This window comes from Chanodichthys erythropterus, chromosome 10 (genome assembly GCF_024489055.1).
Source record: "Chanodichthys erythropterus isolate Z2021 chromosome 10, ASM2448905v1, whole genome shotgun sequence".
Lineage (NCBI taxonomy): Eukaryota > Metazoa > Chordata > Actinopteri > Cypriniformes > Xenocyprididae > Chanodichthys > Chanodichthys erythropterus.
Genome location: NC_090230.1, coordinates 19,177,192 through 19,197,500, shown reverse-complemented (window position 1 = coordinate 19,197,500; position 20,309 = coordinate 19,177,192). Strand labels below are relative to the sequence as shown.

General features: G+C 34.7%; 1 protein-coding gene across 1 annotated transcript in view; it reads right to left on the bottom strand.

Moving 5' to 3' along the window:
* The window catches only part of pth2rb (parathyroid hormone 2 receptor b), a 31,920-nt gene that overhangs the window by 813 nt on the left and 10,798 nt on the right, over window positions 1-20,309 (bottom strand). The window contains exons 6-12 of the mRNA XM_067398770.1: window positions 19,451-19,634; window positions 18,963-19,116; window positions 13,919-13,979; window positions 13,703-13,769; window positions 9,718-9,812; window positions 1,195-1,333; window positions 1-22 (exon numbers count right to left, since the gene is read on the bottom strand). The exon at window positions 1-22 is cut by the window's left edge and continues 20 nt beyond it. Of these exons, the coding sequence (XP_067254871.1) occupies window positions 1-22; window positions 1,195-1,333; window positions 9,718-9,812; window positions 13,703-13,769; window positions 13,919-13,979; window positions 18,963-19,116; window positions 19,451-19,634 (722 nt within the window). The remainder of the gene's footprint in view (window positions 23-1,194; window positions 1,334-9,717; window positions 9,813-13,702; window positions 13,770-13,918; window positions 13,980-18,962; window positions 19,117-19,450; window positions 19,635-20,309) is intronic.

Genomic DNA, 20,309 nt, shown 5'->3' with positions numbered 1-20,309 from the left:
AGATGATGGACACAAAAAATCCCTGAAAGAGAGCAACAAACACCGATAAGAAGGACGAGTGGACAAAAAAAAAAAAAAAAACGCATACATGCTCACATTTTGCCTGTGTTTTGTTTCGTTTTTAGTTTGCTTCTCTTTGTTTTCCTATGTTCCCGCATGTCATCAGTTGTCATGGTAATTCATTGTTTCTGATTCAAACACACCTGTTTAGTACTGAGTTTATTATCTTGTGTATTTAAGACCTTCATTTTTCTCAGCTCTTTGTCTGGTGTTGCACACTGTTACATTGTTTATATAAAATATATACATTTTATATAAATAATAATAAGTATAAATATTCAGGTTTTTGGCTTTTATTTCAAAGATAGAAAAGCAAGAATAAACCCTGATGCATAGCACCATCTTTTAATTTAATTTAATTTAATTTATTTTAATCTTTATTTCTCAGTAAAGACAGAAAAGCAAAGAAAAGCTTCTGATGGTCCCCAACACCAACTTTTAAATTAATCTATTTTATTTCAATTTATTTTTAAATTTTTATTTTACAGCAAAGAGACAAAAAAGACAGAAAGCTTTCGCTGCATCTCAGTATGAACTTTTATTTTATTTTAATGACATTTATGCTTAGACAGACAAACTAAGACGAAAAGCTTCTGATGCAGCACCAACTTCTAAGTTAATTCATCTTAATTTCATTTGATTTCTTTAAAATAATCTTTATTTCAAGAAGGACAGAAAAGCAAAGGAAAAAAGCTTCCTCAACACCAACTTTTAAATTAATCCATTTTACTTCTCAGTAAAGACCGAAATGTAAAGAAGAAAGCTTTCACTGCACCTCAGCAGAAACTTTTAATTTATTTTATTAAAATTACATTCATTATAACTTTTATTTCACAGGAAAGAAAGGAGAGCAAAGAGCTTCTGATGTACCTCATTTTAGTTTAATTTATTTTATCTATTCAATTATTTTGTAAATTGTCTTTTGTTATCTCCCTTAATTTATTCCATTTTCGTTCACAATGTCCCCAGATAAGCAGCAAATTGTTTACAAAATATAAATGTGCAGTTATTTATCAAGCCAACAGAGCAAATTAACCCGAAATTGAAACTGACAACATTAGTATACTCAACGTTATCTAACGCCACAAAAGAGAGTATTTATTGAGAGTGGAACTGGATTAGTCAGTAACTCACCTGGAACGAGTTGAAGAAGAGCTCAAAGTACATGCGCAGCTCCCAACCAAGACCCGTGAATGTGTGCGGCATTCCCACAAACATGATGTAGTGGACGCCGAAAACCAGAACCAAAACAAATGTGGATTTGGCCAGCTTCCTGAACACAGACAGACAGACTTTTTTATCACTATTTTTCAACCCATAAAGGGATAGTTCACTCTGAAATTCTTACAAAAGGAGAATTTTTTAAAATATGTCCCACTCATGCTCGTCCATATAATGGCTGTGAATAGCGACCAGCATAAAGCTTTTTAAAAAAGACACAAAAGTATCACAGAATGATCCCAAGTGTTCTGGGGGTGTACGACACACTAAAAAACTGATTTTTCACTCAAATAATAATGAAAGTTCATTGTACTTAATAGAAAAAGTTGCATGAACTCAAAATGTCATTGTAGTAAGCTGAACTTAACATGATTGAGTTGAGTTGCAGCAAATGTTTTGCATCAGACTGTATAAATAAATGTTAAAATTAAGTTATTTTGTGTGTTTTTTGCACAAGATTAACATAGGGAGACACAAGTTAGTGTTTAATGTTGGTTATGCCGATTTGCATTGAAGTATAAATATACTTAATTATAATGAAAATACCAGAGAAAGCTTGAAGAACTCAGATAAACCATATATTGTCATAGTCGTTTGTTTATTAGTCATGTTTAATCAATCATAGTGTTTGAATCTTCTGTTTATGCAGCCACAGCGATAGAATGATGCCCATAGGGATTTTCTGGAACAACATGCGTTATATCATACTTCTGCAGGGCATATTTTGAGTTTCTGCGCGATAGCCTCCTGTGACTTTCAAAACATTTACTTCTGGTCAGAGCAACATTTACTACAGAGCCTCTGCCAAATTGCGTGCGGTTTAATTTTGATTAATCGTGCAGTCCTAATAGCAATTAGATTGTGAAAGTGAAAATAGCAATATATTCTATTACACAAAGTGAAAACAGACACATTTTCTTAGCGATATGCTATTTACACTAATATATTCATATTGTGGTATATTCTATTTACACTATATAAAAGTAGCAGTTCTTTGCAATAAGTGCAAATAGTTATTAGATGTTATTTATATTTATAAATAATGGTAGATACTATTTGCTTCTCAGTATTTTTGTACAGGATGCAATAATGATTATATTTATTCAAATTATTAAATGGATGCCACCCTATTGGGACAATAAAGCCCTCTCTACCCTATACCTGATAAATACTATTTCCACTTTTCAAATATTTTCTTCATTTTTATTGAAAATAAATCTGATTTGATTTGTGATGGGAAAAGGGAGAAGAGCGGGTTTGGCAAATGGTGGATTTAAACGTGTCAAAATCTACTTTCATGCCTATGGCCTACACTGTTAGATCTTGCCAGGCTTTTTTACAGTAAAATACTGTTGTTACTAAAATAATTTATTGTTGATTGTACAGTTATTTACTGTAATCTACAGTATGTTACTGTAAAGATACCATGCACTAAATTAAAATTCGTGTTACCTCATTTCATTAGCAGAAACCAACTACCTCAAATTGTGTTGCCAGTATATAACTGTTTTTTTTAATTTTATTTACAGTTTGTTACTGTGAAAATACATTTTGTGGGTGTGACTTTTTATCTTACACCTTTAACCTCACAGAAACATCCTCGAGTGTCCACACTACAGAGTAAAAGTAACATTGACTCTGTATTGCAGTGAGATAATTAAGTTAATATTTAAGTGATGATTGAGCATTAATGATGAACACCTGCTGTTAACAAGCAGAACCACTGAAAAGAGGAACAAGAACGGAATAAATACGAGCAGAACTACAACTGTCTCCCAGCAATTACACGTTATTACACTTATTACTGACCAGATTAACTTTATTTCTACAGAAGATCTTATTGGGAATTAACAGAAGTTTAGATGTTGATGTTTTATTGAAAATGTTTGGTTTGATGTTACCATTGAGGAGAATAGTGTTTGCTTTAGTTGAGGTCTTGACCCTTGACTTTTTAATGCATCAGGGTTTTTTTCCTCTGGATGCTTAAACTATTTTTGCAAGTCGCATTTGTTATGGTGGAAACAAATGTGGAGAAAAAAAATAATTGAGTGCTAATAGTTATGTATTGGTGAAGACATAACTATCACAAAGTCTTTCGATTCACTGAATACATACTGTGTTTTATCCATTGTTACATTATTAACAGAATAATACATTATCACCACTGTGAAACTACAGCAAAAGCTCCAACAACAATCAGCTAAAGAGAGTTTATTTTAAACACCATGAACGAAAAACAGCTGCAATGTTATTTAGACACACACAGATATCAAAAATCAGCACATCAATCTCAACAATGGTGGCAATAAAAAAGGACTGCTTCATAATTTATTCATGCTGTTTTGTACTATGCTGGCATCCAGCATGCATTGCAACATTAAACTTTTGGATGTCACCATTGTTGAGATTCATATTCTGATCGTTGATGTCTCTGCTGTCCAAGTTATGCAGGAGCTCAAAATATTTTATGCATTATAAGACTTATATATTCTCCTAAATAACTGATACATTGCTGGTTCTTACGCTGTTGAATCACAGACACAGTATAATCAATAGACCAGACACAGAAAGAGATTTAGACAAGTCCAAGATGATTACAGCATCATCACAACAGCCAAAAAACCTGATCAACTTCATGTTGGATTTTTCCTGCACATAACAAATGTGTTTTTTAATAAACACTCAATTACAGCAGCCAGAGAAAGCTAATGCAAAAGAGTCAAGAGCCCAACTAAAGCAGACACTGGTCACCATGATGGTGACTGCAAACTTCAACTTCAATTTCTTTATTTTCAATAAAACATCAACATCCAAAATTGTTAATCAACAATATTCTCAACAAGAACTTCTGTACATGTATGAAAGAAATAATGTCAAACTGGTTTGTGAACTGGTCTCACACTCAGTGTGGCTGAAGTCAGTTGTAGTTCTTGTGTTTCTGCTCGTCTCTTCTCTTTTTTCTATTCTTGTTTCTCTGTCCTTCAGTGATTCTGCTAATCAGGTGTTCATCAGTGTCTGAATTCACTCCCTTTTTTTCATTCACTCTCTCAAGTCGACTATATTAGTGAACTAATGTAGGGAATAGTGAATGAGGGTATAGGGTGTGATTTAGAACACAGCCTCTGAGTGTCGACTTTGAGCGATGTTAACTCACAGTATATTCCTGTAGGCTATTTTCTCAAAGATGACAAATATTACCCAGAATGCATTGTTTTCTACAGTATGTTACTGTTTTAATGGAAAATGGTTTGTTACGGTCAGAATTTGGACGTTTTCCTACAGCAAGGTCTAACAGTGCACACCACTGCAGACATTGATTGGTACGTGTCTTTTTACTTTTATCTTGTGTGGCCCAACCAGACATTGGTGGGCGAAGTTAGTGTAAATAGCCTTTGCCAACAAGACTATTACACTTTTAGTGTTTTTTTTTTTTTTAAGAAAATCCTGACCTTGGCCTTTGGCCTTCAGGACATGAAATACAACCCAGGTACCTTCTTCTCTGAGGTGAATATATCCATTGTGTTTCTTATAACAAGAAGTTAACACATTCTGGGGATATTTACCTCACTGAAGAAAGTACACGGATACTTTAAGGGGAATTCTAGGTGTTGTATTTCATGTTGCGTTTTGTTAAGCTTGATTTCTCACAACTTGTGTGCTTTTTCTGGGAAACACGAGGTGAACTGCAGCGCTAACAGAGCCTCATGAACACATACGTCACGTAGCCGTGTACTGAAGACCAATGGTCAAGAATTTTGTTAAATAATACCCCATAGTACACCCCAGAACACTTGGAGTATATGGCATGAGATTATTCTGTGATCCTTTTGTGTCTTTTTGAAAAAAGCTTGATGCTGGTTGCTATTCAATGTTATTATATTGACGAGCAAGAACGGGATTTTTTTAGCATACAGCATTAGAACACCACCAGGGTGAGTAAATGATTACTTAATTTTCATTTTAGGGTGAACTATCCCTTACAAACATGATAAAGTGATAGTGTTAAATGGTTATACTATGGTATTTTGAAATATACCATGGTACTCCCAAGGCATCCTACACTCTAAAAAATGCTGGGTTAAATATGGACAAACCCAAGGATTGGGTTGTTTTCACCCAGACATTTTTTTTCAACCAATTTTTGATGTATTTTTTTAGCCAGCAATATAGTAATATAGTAAAAGGCATGTTTTTGCTCACCCCCAAATAGGGGCAAATTTGTGGGGTACTTTAAGCTGAAACTTGACCAGACCAGAGACTTATATTACATCATGTGAAAGATAGCATAATAGGTGCCCTTTAACCCAACCTGCTGGGTTTGTCCATTATTTAACCCAACTTGGGTTGTTTTTAACCCAGCATTTTTTAGAGTGTATGATCTTGGTTTTCACACCGAGTAAAGTGATGGAAAACAGCCTCCGTCTCAGCACTGAGAGCTGAGAGATTGAAAATGAAATGAGAGCAAGCACAGTAAGAGAGAGAGTGAGTCAAAGTCTCTCTAAAGGCTTATTATCGTATTACAGGGCAGAAAATAAGAAAAGTTGAGTTGAGTTTTTAGTCGCTGGCATTTCTGCGGTTTTTCATAGCCTCAAATAAAAGGGTTACGGAAGTTGAGGAGAACTGCACTGAGCTCAAATAGAATGTAAATTGCTTAATTACTTAAAGTTCAGAGCATAAGTCCATCTCTCATTAACAGTAAAATGTGACTGTGCCCATTCATCCGTAATGTCATTATTGGCTTTCATTTCCTGTATTAATTTCACTTAATGTTATCAAACCCCTGTGGGTTTTAAACACTCTCCAAAAGAGATTTCACACATGATTTAGGATTAATTCTAGCAATTTCTTTTAATTTTATTCACAAAATTAACTGGAAACTGGTCAAAAATCTGTATCGTTCCCTTAAATATCCAATTTCCTGTCAAATGGATGTCACCATTATTAAGCAATATTGTAAATATTTAAATATTATATTAAACTTTATTCACAATCATTAAATCCACATCTGTAACATGTGGTTCTTATAAACATGATACCTCAGTTGCAAGGTTTATTGAGAATCATGCAATCATGTGTATTTTTTGATCAAGCAACCACTTATCAACCATTCAACACACCCTAGCAACCACTAAGCAACCACTCGGAACACCCTAAAAACCACCTAAAACACCCTAGCAAGTAGCAACGAATTACAATGCCACAGGAACCACATAGCAATTATTCAGGACACCCTTGAAACCACCCAGAACACCCTAGCAACCACCAAGAATACTCTAGCAACCATTCAGAATACCCCAGCAACTATCCAGAACACCATAAAAACCACAGAGAACAATCTAGCAATCACCCAGAACACTTTAGCAGCAACCAAGAATATCCTAGCAACCACCAAGAATACATTAGTCACTCAGAACACCCTAGCAACCACCAGAACATCCAATTACACCAAGACTGCCCCAGCAACCTAGCAAGAATACATTAGAAACTACCAAGAATACATTAGAGACTTTTCCTGTAAATTTAAAGGTAATGCGTTACTTTAATAGTTACTTGGAAAAAGTAATCCGACTACGTAACTCACATGACTTGTAATGTGTTACGCCCAACATTACTCAGAACACCCTAGCAACCATTCAGAACACCAAGAATACCCTAGCAACTAGCAAGCATACATTAGCCACTACCAAGCACTACCATAGCAACCACATCCTAGCAAATACCCAGAAGACACTAGAAAATGCCTAGAACACATAAACAACTCAGAACATCAATAAAACCAAGAACACCCTAAAAACTGCCAATACCCTAGTAACTAACAAGAATACATTAAGAGTCACTCAGAACACCCTAGTAACCACCAAGAACACATTAGCAGCAAGGACGTGCACAGACATTTTGGGGGGCAGGGGCTCAAGTAGAAAAAAGGGCACATCTCATAATTATTTATTTAAAAAAGTAACAAAAAGGTTAATATATTAACACAACTCTGACTTCCTCACCAATTTATTTTAATTCCCTCACACTCACGCAACTGTTCCATATTCCACAGATTTCTACAAAATAATGTGTTCACACAGAGACTATCTGTGCGTCCCAATTCGCATACTTATGCACTATTCTATGACGTTTTTAAGTATAAACAGTGCAAGTAGTGCGTTCACACTGAAAATTCCAAAAAGAAAAAGTACACTTTAAATACCCAGATGATGCACTAAATTAACGGGAAAAAAAAGAAGTGTGGAATGTTAAACACTCAACTGTCGCAGCTTTAATTACATAGTGGAGGAAGAGGGGCTGTCAGACCTTATACAATTCACGCACTACATGGATGAGTACACAGTGCATAAGTACATAGTGTATAAATGCATAGTGTATAGTGCGTTATTTGGGACGCAACTTATGGTCTTCTTTAGTATTGACTAGGTTTATCGCAAGAGCAGGCAACAGCCAAGGAAACTATGCCACAAGTAGCTATATATTTAGAATAAACGACTGCACCAAGGAGAGGGACATAGTTTCACTAATAATTTGTTTATTTTGCACAAATCAATAAATCGTTTTAATTCTTTCGGTGTAACTGGAATACTTCTTTCATGTTGTGGACAATTTTAAGATTTTGGTCTATTTTTGCTAAGTCTTTTACTCTAAATGGAAAGAAAGCTTCCAAACTACACATTTAGATGGTGTTCGTTTTAAGCCTACTTCCGTCCATCTGTGTGTGTCTGTGGATTCCTTCTAAATTAACCAAAACAAGCTAATCTGCATATTTGAACACATCAAGAGTCTATTCCCCTGAATTGTTACAAGTAGGCCTACACAATATATATATTTTAACAAATGCCTGCAGAGGGCGCCAAAAGCCTGGTGATTTTTGTTGTTACAGAGTTCGATCAAATTCTTGTTTTTGGCCAACCAGCATAATTAAAAATATAATATTAGTAAAATAATACAGTAATAATAATATTTGTCCACTTCTTTATGATAGAAATGCAACAGCCACTGTAATTTCTTCAACAAGAATATGTGGACATCAAAACATGCAAACTCAGAGTGATGGTTTAAACTTTTATTGATGTATTCTCATGTGTAAGTGTAGATTTAAGAACAATAGCATTATGAATAATAATAATAAATTGTCTAATAATGCGATTCATGGAATGCTCCACTTTCCGTTATTGACAGCCCTACAGATATCTTTACTACTGTTCAAAACACAATGCATAGCACATTAAAATAATTGAAATTATAATATGACACCTATCAAATCAGGTAAATGCGTTGCTGGTGGTCAAATTATCAACGCAGTGTTAAACGTATAAATATATCACTCTTAAATAGGCAAAATTTCACATGTTTGTGAACATACATAGACTACCTGAAAGAAATGCACCTAGGGCTTTTTTTCTTTTTTACTTCTCATTGCCAGATGCGTTTTCCCAGGCATAGTTGTCAAAAGTTGTCAGCCAGCATCAAAAACAAGTTGGAACGGGGGAAGGGCATCTGAACTCAACAAAGCCAACCTGATATACAGTATTTTTCTTATTCAGTAAATATATTTGTTTGACAGGGAAGCTGTGCGCAAACAGGAATATATATTCATTCATATATATATATTTTTGGGGGCAGGTGCTCAAGCCCTCTTTTATGTCTGTGTGCACGTGCCTGTTTAGCAGTCACTCAGAACACCCTAGCAAACACCCAGAACACACAAGCAACCACTTCAGCTACCAATCAGAGCACCCTGCCAACTACCCAGAACCCTGATCATGTTGGCAAGTTTTTTTGTGTGTGTATGCACCACTTCAGTTTTGAGGATCATTAAAGAGCCAGAGACAGTGAAACTGTGCTTCAAAGCTAAGCAAGGACATTATCATTACAGACTGGAGGGATTTGCTTGATTAACATCCAGCTATGATAAGAGACTATCTCTATACAGACAGATCTTACAGTCAGTTCCACTTGCCTTGCAGACTATTAGTCAGAGATACTCTGACTTTTGCCCAAAGGGAGACACGCTATTAATGAAAGCAGCACTACCAGAGCCCCCTCTCTCTCTCTCTCTCTCTCTCTCTCTCTCTCTGTTTCTCCTTCTGTCTATCACATGAGAAAGCCTTTCAAACACCCTCTGGAAAATTACAGTCCTCTTCTGGATATCTCACCAATGATGTACAAACACTCCACCTCACCGACAACAACCACAAGAACACAGCAAAACAGAACAGAGACGCAGCATGGGCTGATATGAACATATTTTATATATTATAAAATAGCACCTGTACTTTTGGCCTTATGGAATCAGATACCATCAGAAACTGGAACCAGTAGATTTTTTTTAATTTGTCACTGGTGAACAAAACAATCCCAAATCCAATATTCTCCAGTATAGCTCTTCATATGAGGTCATGTACCAGCATAACAACAATTTCATGCACTCACCTGTACTGTTTACGTGTGTCGTACCGGCCTGCGTTTGTTTCTCGGATCTTAGTGGCCAGAACTCGTACGATATTCACAAACAGAATGAAATTCAGCTGCAAGAAAGAAAAAGGAAACAATGATTGATAATTCATAATTCATTCGACTAAAGGTTCGAACACTTTGCATGTACTGATAAAATAATGAATAATAAAATAAAAATAATATTTTTGATTATATATATATATATATATATATATATATATATATATATATATATATATATATATATATATATATATATATATATATATATGATTATTCATTAAATAATTAAAACTATTTATATATAGAAAAATAATTAAGAAGATTAATTCATAATTGTATTTTTCATAATTCATTTGACTAAACACTTTGTATGTAAAGATAAAAATAAAAATTAAACAATAAACAATAAAAAATAAATAATATTGTTTGATGAATATTATATATATATATATATATATATATATATATATATATATATATATATATATATATATATATATATATATATATATATATATATATATATATATATATATATATATATATATATATATATATATATATATTAAATATTATAGATACACATATTTTATTTTTTATTATATATATATATATATATATATATATATATATATATATATATATATATATATATATATATATATAAAATTGATTTACTTATTTTAAATTATTCCCCAGTTAGGCGAAATAAACTGAAATAAACTTAAATAAACTGAGAGAATGAGATAAATTGAGTGATACAGTATGAGCAAGAAAAATCAAGGTAATTATCAGTTGTGAAAAGAATATTTTTTTATTGCCTGTCATTACCAATCAAGCTGCAATTCTGTGAAATTATGCTGAAAATATTATTTAATTGTGTGTGAATTTGTGAACAGAATTCTCCTGTTGGATAATTTTAATAAACTAGTCAGAGTGATAAAATTTAACAAGTTGAACACACTAAAGAAAAGCTAATTTCATTCTGTTTTTCTGCTTGGGAATTATTCCGTCAATGTGTGATGAGCTTTTGTGGTATCTGAGCCGTGAAAGTTTCAACAGGTTTAAACAGTTTTTCATATTCCGCGCTACTCTGTTTGAACGTCGTAATCAATACACCATTGAAATTGTTAGTCATGAGTGCTTGTGCGCAAATTCATCCATGCAAGTTAAATCCTAATTTATACGTTTTGCTGACAGGCAGCAAGGACAAAAATACATTTGCATTCTGTCACATAATTACTGCTCTCCTGCTGCGCGATGGTCCAGACGTTCTTGAAATCGGAGCTCCATTACGGCTGGAAGCGCTTATGCTCGGCAAAGCCAATAATTAACAGCATAATGTCTCCGTCTGCCCATCCAGCGGATAAATATATGCATGAAACCACAAACTGGTCAATCACTTTCAATCACAGCACATCAACAAAGACAGTATGCTGCAATCCAAATCGACCCTTTGACACACTGGATTACGAGACTCTGACAAGCTCTTTTAGAGCGCTTCTTGTTCACAGCACAGGGTTGAATTTGGGGTTAATGGGAAGACAGCTGTGTCTGATGGTGTCGCTCTTAACAACTGCTTTGATGGCACTTTCACAAACATGGTGCAATTTGGTGTCCTATGAAGCAATAATCCCATGTTTGGTAATGAGAACTGTTAAATAGACTCTTATCCAACTTACAATTAATCCAAAATGAGAAGTTAGTTTTAAACTCCTCAAATGTCTCTATCCCACAACCCCAAAAATGGCCTGTCCCATTACAGTAGTCTTGATCTTCTTGATTGAATACATCAATTTATCTCATTTCTTTGTAGTAAATCATTTCATTGTTGACTAAGTTTAATGACCAAAGAAAGTGATATTTAGACATATGCAACATTTTGTAAGTTTTTTTTCTCCCACCGATACACAAAATGGAGCATTTTACCGGCTTGCTTTAGTAGAAAATACTTCAAAGAATACAAAGAGTAAACATTTCGTGGGAGTAAGTACTTTCGGTTTTCAGAGAAAACGTCAGAGCAGAAAATCTGAAAAATCTCTGTTTGAAGTCAACATTTCAAACTGGATGACCACAAACAGTGTTTTAGGTCAAAAAACTGAAAGAAATAGTCGTTCTGTCAGTTGCGCTCGAAGCAAAATGCCGTTGCGTACAAGTAAGAAAGATGTTGACTTAGTGTTACCATAATGCTGTTTAAAGAGCAGACAAAGTATGATAAAATTTTCAATGATAAACCTGACCTTACAATATCTTTTTTGTTAATAACCCTCTGTCAATCCGACTTTCCATGGGCAGGATACAAAAATGCGGAAGTACAATCTGTTATTCTTGATATTCAATATTGGCTTGTAGTGCTTCATTTTCTCCTCATATCTGAGGATTTAAAGTGAAGCCCAGGCTTTGCTTGGCCCAGTAGGCCATAGCTAGCGGCTAGGCTAGAGCTAGGTTAGGTGTTTGTCTATTACATCACCCTTATCATCACTATCCCTTTATAAGGTTGTATAGTTCCAAGTTCTGGCCTCCTCCTGAGGGAGTTGTTAGGCCGTATGCCCATTTATGTAGGTGCTATGGCTGAGGTTATAGGCTGTTATTAGCCTTCCTGGTGCTGTTTTTCCCAGGTGGTAGGCCCTTATCTTTGAGGAGATAAGTTATGCAGTGTTGCTAGGCCCCACTTTCTAGAACTTTGTCATGCCTTATAATGTCTTCACATGAGCCCCTTGAATTATATTCAAGTTTGAGCTATGGTGCTAGTGTTTTAGCCCCCGTTCTCAATGGTTCAGCACAGATCTACAGATCTGTCTGGTGAAAGCATTTATCCTGTTTGGATGGCATGTATTACAAAGCATTTATTTTTGCTTTGGGTTCTAAGCCTTGGACTTCATACATATACATATATATATATAAGCTTACTCTAGTGCTGCCACAGGTTAGCACCTGTTTCTACACAGCAAAAACTGCAGTGTTAAATTAACTTTCCTGGGAGTATATATGAGACCATACTCAAGAGTGTTAAAATAAGAGTGTTAAATGAAAACTGAAGCTGTGTTAAAGTTAATGAGATAATTAAGTGATTAATTGAGTGATGATTGAGCATTATTGAAGACACCTGATGATAACAAGCAGAATCACCAAAGGAGAAAATCACAATTTTTAAGTTACCATCATGGAGATCGGCATTTGCTTTAGTTGGGCTCTTGACCCTTGACGTTTTAAAATAAAATTTTGTTTGGGCTGTTTTAATTGAGTTATAACTTCCAGACAAACAAATAGAAAAGATAATCAGGTGGTATTGGTTATGTTTTCTCATAATCATTATTTGATCTGAATCACTGAACTCATTTAGAGCCCAATCTCTGAGTTAGATTTACATTATTGATTACAGCAGCACTGTGATTCTGCAGAAGATCAGCTTTATCAATATAATCTAAATGATTTATCAAACGTTGTTCTGATTTAAAAGAAAAAAGTTATTTTAGGCACACACAGACATCAAGAATCAGCCTGTGAATCTCAACAGTGGTGAGAATAATAAAGCGTGTTACAGTGCATTCTGGGAGCCACCAATCAAAATTCATCCATGGCTCCCATCATGCATTGCTGCATGAATAAATTATGAGCTGAATTGTCTTAGTGATTTCTTTTATTCTCATATTTTATTTTGTTCTGATTATGTGACTCTTTAGTAGCTTGTTTTTTAATGTTCAGAGTTGATCTGTTGATCAGAATATGTTGCTTGTCACGAATCCACTAACACGACACAGCGAATGCCGGTGATAAACACTCGTGTTCCAATACTCGTGCACGAGTTTTGGGAGGTGTTCCCTCTAAATGAGCTGTGAAGGAGGGGGGTTGTTCTTACGCATGTGCTCATTTCAAAAACTCACTAACAATTTATCAGTTGACGAAAAGATCCTCTTTATCACCTTTAACTAACAAGAACGAATTACTATCAACTCACCCCTATTGCTGTCAGTATAGGAACTTGGTATATCCACTTAATATTGCCAGCGCTCAACTCCCAACACCTTAGGGAGAAAGAGAAATATAATTTGAAATCTTATATATAAAACAGCTTGTGTGTCTCTGTGTATGCTTATGTGTGTGTGTGTGTGTGTGTGCATGTGCGAGACTTTTTTACATTACAGAGAAGGTTGGATAATGTACTGAAACCTACCTTACATCTGCCAGTGTTGCCCTGACGACAGCCCAGGTTGATACGAAGAGAGCCGGAACACCTGCAGTCGCACAAATGAGAAAAGGACAAGATTTATCAACTTTAATGCAGCATACAAGCACAGAAGCATGCCTGACATTTGCCACAGACTTAACAACAACACAATTTTCAATTTATTTTATTTTGAACCGTTCAGATCCTACAATTCTAACGCCTCCTGAAAGTCTTTTTGACCTTCTGGATGATAAAGTGAATGAATGAAATCTGTAATTTCTGTGCTGACGCAAACGGAAATGCAAGTTTCTTGAATACCCTTACCTGCCATTGGTCAAACAAACACATAACACCGCCCCTAAACTCACATATTGGCTGAGACTAAAAGGTCAAGGTTTGCCTGGGGCACGTTCAAGCTCAAACCGGTGCGCAACGTTTTGCTACGTTTTCCGGGTTTAACGACATGTTTCCTGGAAACGGTCTGCAACGGTGTGCAACGGGTTTGAGATACGTTTTCTCTTGTTTGGTGGGTGTGTCAGAAATGTCAGCCCAATCAGTGGAAAGATGTTTTGAAAATTATTCAAAAAGAACACAATGAATGGCCTTCTCAGCTGCCATAGTTGCAACTCTTGCGTCATCAGAACAGGGTGTTCAACGCGTCATCGTTTCCGTTTAAAAAACGTTTTGTCGGGCTGAACGCAGCCCTGGTTAGATAACACCATCTACATTTCTCCATCAGCAGCCATTAAAATGAAAATATAAGTTAAAAATCTATATATTTTTATATAATTTATATAATTACAATATCATATAATATATATTATATATGAATGATATATATATATATATATATATATATATATATATATATATATATATATACAGAGGTGGGTAATCCAGGGGTCAAAGAGTAAAAGTCCTGCCATATTTTTATTCCATCCACTGAAGCATTAATGAGATAATTAAGTGATTAATTGAGTGATGATTGAGCATTATTGAAGACACCTGATAACAAGCAGAATCACCAAAGGAGAAAATCACAATTTTTAAGTTACCATCATCGAGGTCAGGGTTTGTTTTAGTTGAGCTCTTGACCCTTGACTTTTTAATATTAGATTTTGTTTGGGCAGTTTTAACTGCATTAAATCCAACAGACAAGCAAAGTTAAAAGATGATCAGGTGGTGTTGGTTATGTTTTTACACAATCATTATTTGATCTGAATCACTGAACTCATTTAGAGCCCAATCTCTGAGTTAGATTTACATTATTGATTACAGCAGCACTGTGATTCTACAGCACAAGATCAGCTTTATCAATACAATTTTTTTTTTTTTAAAGTTGTCCTTATCACAAAAAAATATATATTTTAGGCACACACAGACATCAAGAATCAGCCTGTGAATCTCAACAATGGTGACAAGCAACATATTCTGATCAACAGATCAACTCTGAACATTAGAAAACAAGCTACTAAAAAGTCACAGAAAATTTTAATAGTGAGAATAAAGAAAATTACTAAGACAATTCTGCTCATAATTTATTCACGCAGCAATGCATGATGGGAGCCATGGATGAATTTTGATGGGTGGCACCAAGAATGCACTGCAACATGCTTTATGATGGTCACCACTGTTGAGATTCACAGGATGATTCTTGATGTATGTGTGTTTAAATGAGCTGGGTTTTTTTTTTTTTTAAATCAGAACTCTAAAAAAAAGATTGTATTGATAAAGCTGATCTTCTGTAGAATCACAGTGCTGCTGTAATCAATAATGTAAACCTAACTCAGAGATTGGGCTCTAGATGAGTTCAGTGTTTCAGATCAAATAATGTTTATGTAAAAACATAACCAACACCACCTGATCATCTTTTAACTTTGCTTGTCTGATTGGTTTTAATGCAGTTAAAACTGCCCAAACAAAATCTAATGTTAAAAAGTCAAGGGTCAAGAGCTCAACTAAAACAAACCCTGACCTCGATGATGGTAACTTAAAAATTGTGATTTTCTCCTTTGGCGATTCTGCTTGTTATCATCAGGTGTCTTCAATAATGCTCAATCATCACTCAATTAATCACTTATTTATCTCATTAATGCTTCAGTGGGTGGAATAAAAATATGGCAGGACTTTTACTCTTTGACCCCTGGATTACCCACCTCTGTATATATATATATATATATATATATATATATATATATATATATAATTTATATAAGGGATTTATATAATGCTTTATATAATAATACATATTTTATATACATTTATTCAATGTTTTTCAGCCATATTTTGAAAAAAAAAATGAATATCATGCTTTTTATGCTTTAAAAAATATTTATTATTTTTTTTCTAAAAAATATAATTATAAAATGTTATATAAATATTTTTCAATAATATATATGAGCAATATCACATGAGTAGCTCTTTGTGAAGCACCTATCTGAGGTCTGAACAACTACATTCTCGCCTAAAAAACTCACTGTGAGTGTCATGGCGGATGAGCAAACCCACCATATTTTTATAGATACTACTGTTATTTTATAACGGAATGTAGTTTTAAGAGTTTTTTTAGGCGAGAATATAATTGTTTAAACCTCATATATGCGATTTATATGCAGAGGTGGGTAATCCAGGGGTCAAAGAGTAAAAGTCCTGCCACATTTTTATTCCACCCACTGAAGCATTAATGAGATAAATAAGTAATTAATTGAGTGATGATTGAGCATTATTGAAGACACCTGATGATAACAAGCAGAATCGCCAAAGGAGAAAATCACAATTTTTAAGTTACCATCATCGAGGTCAGGGTTTGTTTTAGTTGAGCTCTTGACCCTTGACTTTTTAACATTAGATTTTGTTTGGGCAGTCTTAACTGCATTAAAACCAATCAGACAAGCAAAGTTAAAAGATGATCAGGTGGTGTTGGTTATGTTTTTACATAAACATTATTTGATCTGAAACACTGAACTCATCTAGAGCCCAATCTCTGAGTTAGGTTTACATTATTGATTACAGCAGCACTGTGATTCTGCAGAAGATCAGCTTTATCAATACAATCTTTTTTTTAGAGTTCTGATTTAAAAAAAAAAAAAAAACCCAGCTCATTTAAACACACATACATCAAGAATCATCCTGTGAATCTCAACAGTGGTGACCATCATAAAGCATGTTGCAGTGCATTCTTGGTGCCACCCATCAAAATTCATCCATGGCTCCCATCATGCATTGCTGCGTGAATAAATTATGAGCAGAATTGTCTTAGTAATTTTCTTTATTCTCACTATTAAAATTTTCTGTGACTTTTTAGTAGCTTGTTTTCTAATGTTCAGAGTTGATCTGTTGATCAGAATATGTTGCTTGTCACCATTGTTGAGATTCACAGGCTGATTCTTGATGTCTGTGTGTGCCTAAAATATATATTTTTTGTGATAAGGACAACTTTAAAAAAAAAAAAAATTGTATTGATAAAGCTGATCTTGTGCTGTAGAATCACAGTGCTGCTGTAATCAATAATGTAAATCTAACTCAAAGATTGGGCTCTAAATGAGTTCAGTGATTCAGATCAAATAATGATTATGTAAAAACATAACCAACACCTGATCATGTTTTAACTTTGCTTGTCTGTTGGATTTAATGCAGTTAAAACTGCCCAAACAAAATCTAATATTAAAAAGTCAAGGGTCAAGAGCTCAACTAAAACAAACCCTGACCTCGATGATGGTAACTTAAAAATTGTGATTTTCTCCTTTGGTGATTCTGCTTGTTATCATCAGGTGTCTTCAATAATGCTCAATCATCACTCAATTAATCACTTAATTATCTCATTAATGCTTCAGTGGGTGGAATAAAAATATGGCAGGACTTTTACTCTTTGACCCCTGGATTACCCACCTCTGTTTATATGTAAACATAGCGCCTATTTGAAAATGTTTTTCAGTGCTCATGTACCCGCAGAGAACAGCTTCATCTCAGCCAGTCCTTTGGGAATTTGCCGCTGGCTCTTATGTAAATAGTGTTTAAACTTGAGATATATTTAATTTTGGGTATATTAAATGGCCAATCTTTGGTCTTATTAATCTATTACTTGTTCCAGAGATAATAGATTTGGCTTAAGGGCTATATTAAGATTCATAACTTTATATTTACATTGAATTTAAATCCTGTACTAACTAAAGCGCTGCTTTTGTCTACGGCCGAATCACAATAAAATTAACTTGTGACAACCTGTTATATATCATTGTTCCTTGTCTACTGACTTAAATCACAGGTTTTTGGCTCGCAATTTTCATTTTTTTTTATTTACAGTTGACATTTACAGTATTTTAATATTAAAAAAATACACTTCAACATTCATATGTTAATGGTCTGGATATAAAAAAATATGCTGAGAGTAAAAGACCACGCAGCCATTGATTTAAGATGATGTCTCTCTAAATGCAGAGTTTATTAATTATGAAAAAGCCTGAGCAAACAAGTTTCAGTGATGTCTATTTGATCTGATGTTTTGGAGTGCATGAATATGAAAATGTAGCCCTCATTAGGTGCTTACTTTACGACAAACACATCGATGCCAGAAACATTAATTATGCATTACCGATTATGATGACACACTAATATGTTCAGAACATCACTATGTTGCTTAAGTAATGCACATTATCGTTGACTGTAAAGTTGTTGATGCTGTGCTCTGTGTCATTGTTAATCTGGTTAAAGTAGAACAAACATGTTTGGGCTTCTCTGTCATTCGGCTTTCAGCGAAATATCTAAGAATGCAGGAACCTTCCCAGAAGTATTTGCACTTCAAAGATGTCTGCTCGGCTTGCCTGGCGAGTATCATGCATCAAACATAAAGTATGAATAAATAAGGCTTTAAATAAGTGTTTCCACCTCAAAGGACAGCAAAACGATTCGACTGAGCAGATATAAACAGAAGCCTCAGATGAGAATTATCATAACAAGCTGTGAAATTGGTGAGGTTACGTCTGGGCAGGGCAAAGTAAACAATGCTTAAAAACAAAATCAATTGTCGATTGATCTTAACAGGCACACTTACCCCACCCTATGAGGGTGAAACCCCAAAGATATTTGGAGTCGGAGAAGAACGCCATGAAAATGAGACTGTGAAGGTACAGTCCCTCCACTAGAATCCAGTAGTAGTTGGTTGCCAGGAAATAAATGAAGAATAGGACTGTGATCTTGCAGCCAAACTGAAAATACAAACAAACTTTGGCTTCAGCCAATCAGAAATCTACAATCAACCAATCACAGCACAACTTTTCATTGTTATGCTGCCTATAAGTCGGGCAACATTATTCTACACTTAATGCATATCATCTGTTCTTCGTTTTGCTGCATTAGTCTTGAAAGCCTCTTGTGAACGGGAGAAAGGATGAATGAATGGCCAAAGAGCACTCATCTAAGGTCAAAGAAAAGTTAACTTAATTTATGTTAACTCAAGTTAATTAAAGTCATCGTAGCCAAAACTAGTTCACTTCATCTCAACAAGAATATAATTAAACTTGGGTCACTCATTGCACTTACATACTGAGTCTTGTCAAGAGGGGAAATGGAGACAGTGCTGATGTTGTCCATCAGCATGGTGTCGTACTCCTGTAACACACCATTAGCGTACACCACTCTATCTTTCACGAAAATGCTGACCGCACGCAGCATGAAAGACACGAACAGATGCATGTGGATGTAGTTTCTGGTGCAGTGGAGACGCCTGGGAGACAAAGAGAGAGAAAATGTATACCAAAATATTCTTATTTTTGCCCTTTTCCTATGGAACACTTATAGGGTTAGTTCACCCAAAAATGAAAATTCTGTCATTATTTACTCTCCCTCATGCCGTTCCACACCCGTAAAACCTTAATCTTCTGAACATAAATTAAGATATTTTAGTTGAAATCCGATGGCTCCGTGAGGCCTTTATAGGGAGCAATGACATTTCCTCTCTCAAGATCCATAAAGGTACTAAAAACATATTTAAATCAGTTCATGTGAGTGCAGTGGTTCAATATTAATATTATAACGCGACGAGAATATTTTTGGAGCGCCAAAAAAAAAAAAAAAAAAAAAAAAAGAAGACTTATTTAGTGATGGCCGATTTCAAAACACTGCTTCAGGAAGCATCGGAGCATAAATGAATCAGTGTTTTGAAATCGGCCATCACTAAATAAGTCCTTATTTTGTTTATTTTTGGTGCACCAAAAATATTCTCGTTGCTTTATATTATTAATATTGAACCACTGTACTCACATGAACTGATTTAAATATGTTTTTAGTACCTTTATGGATCTTGAGAGAGGAAATGTCATTGCTCCCTATGAAGGCCTCACTGAGCCATCGGATTTCAACAAAAATATCTTAATTTGTGTTCCGAAGATGAACGAAGGTC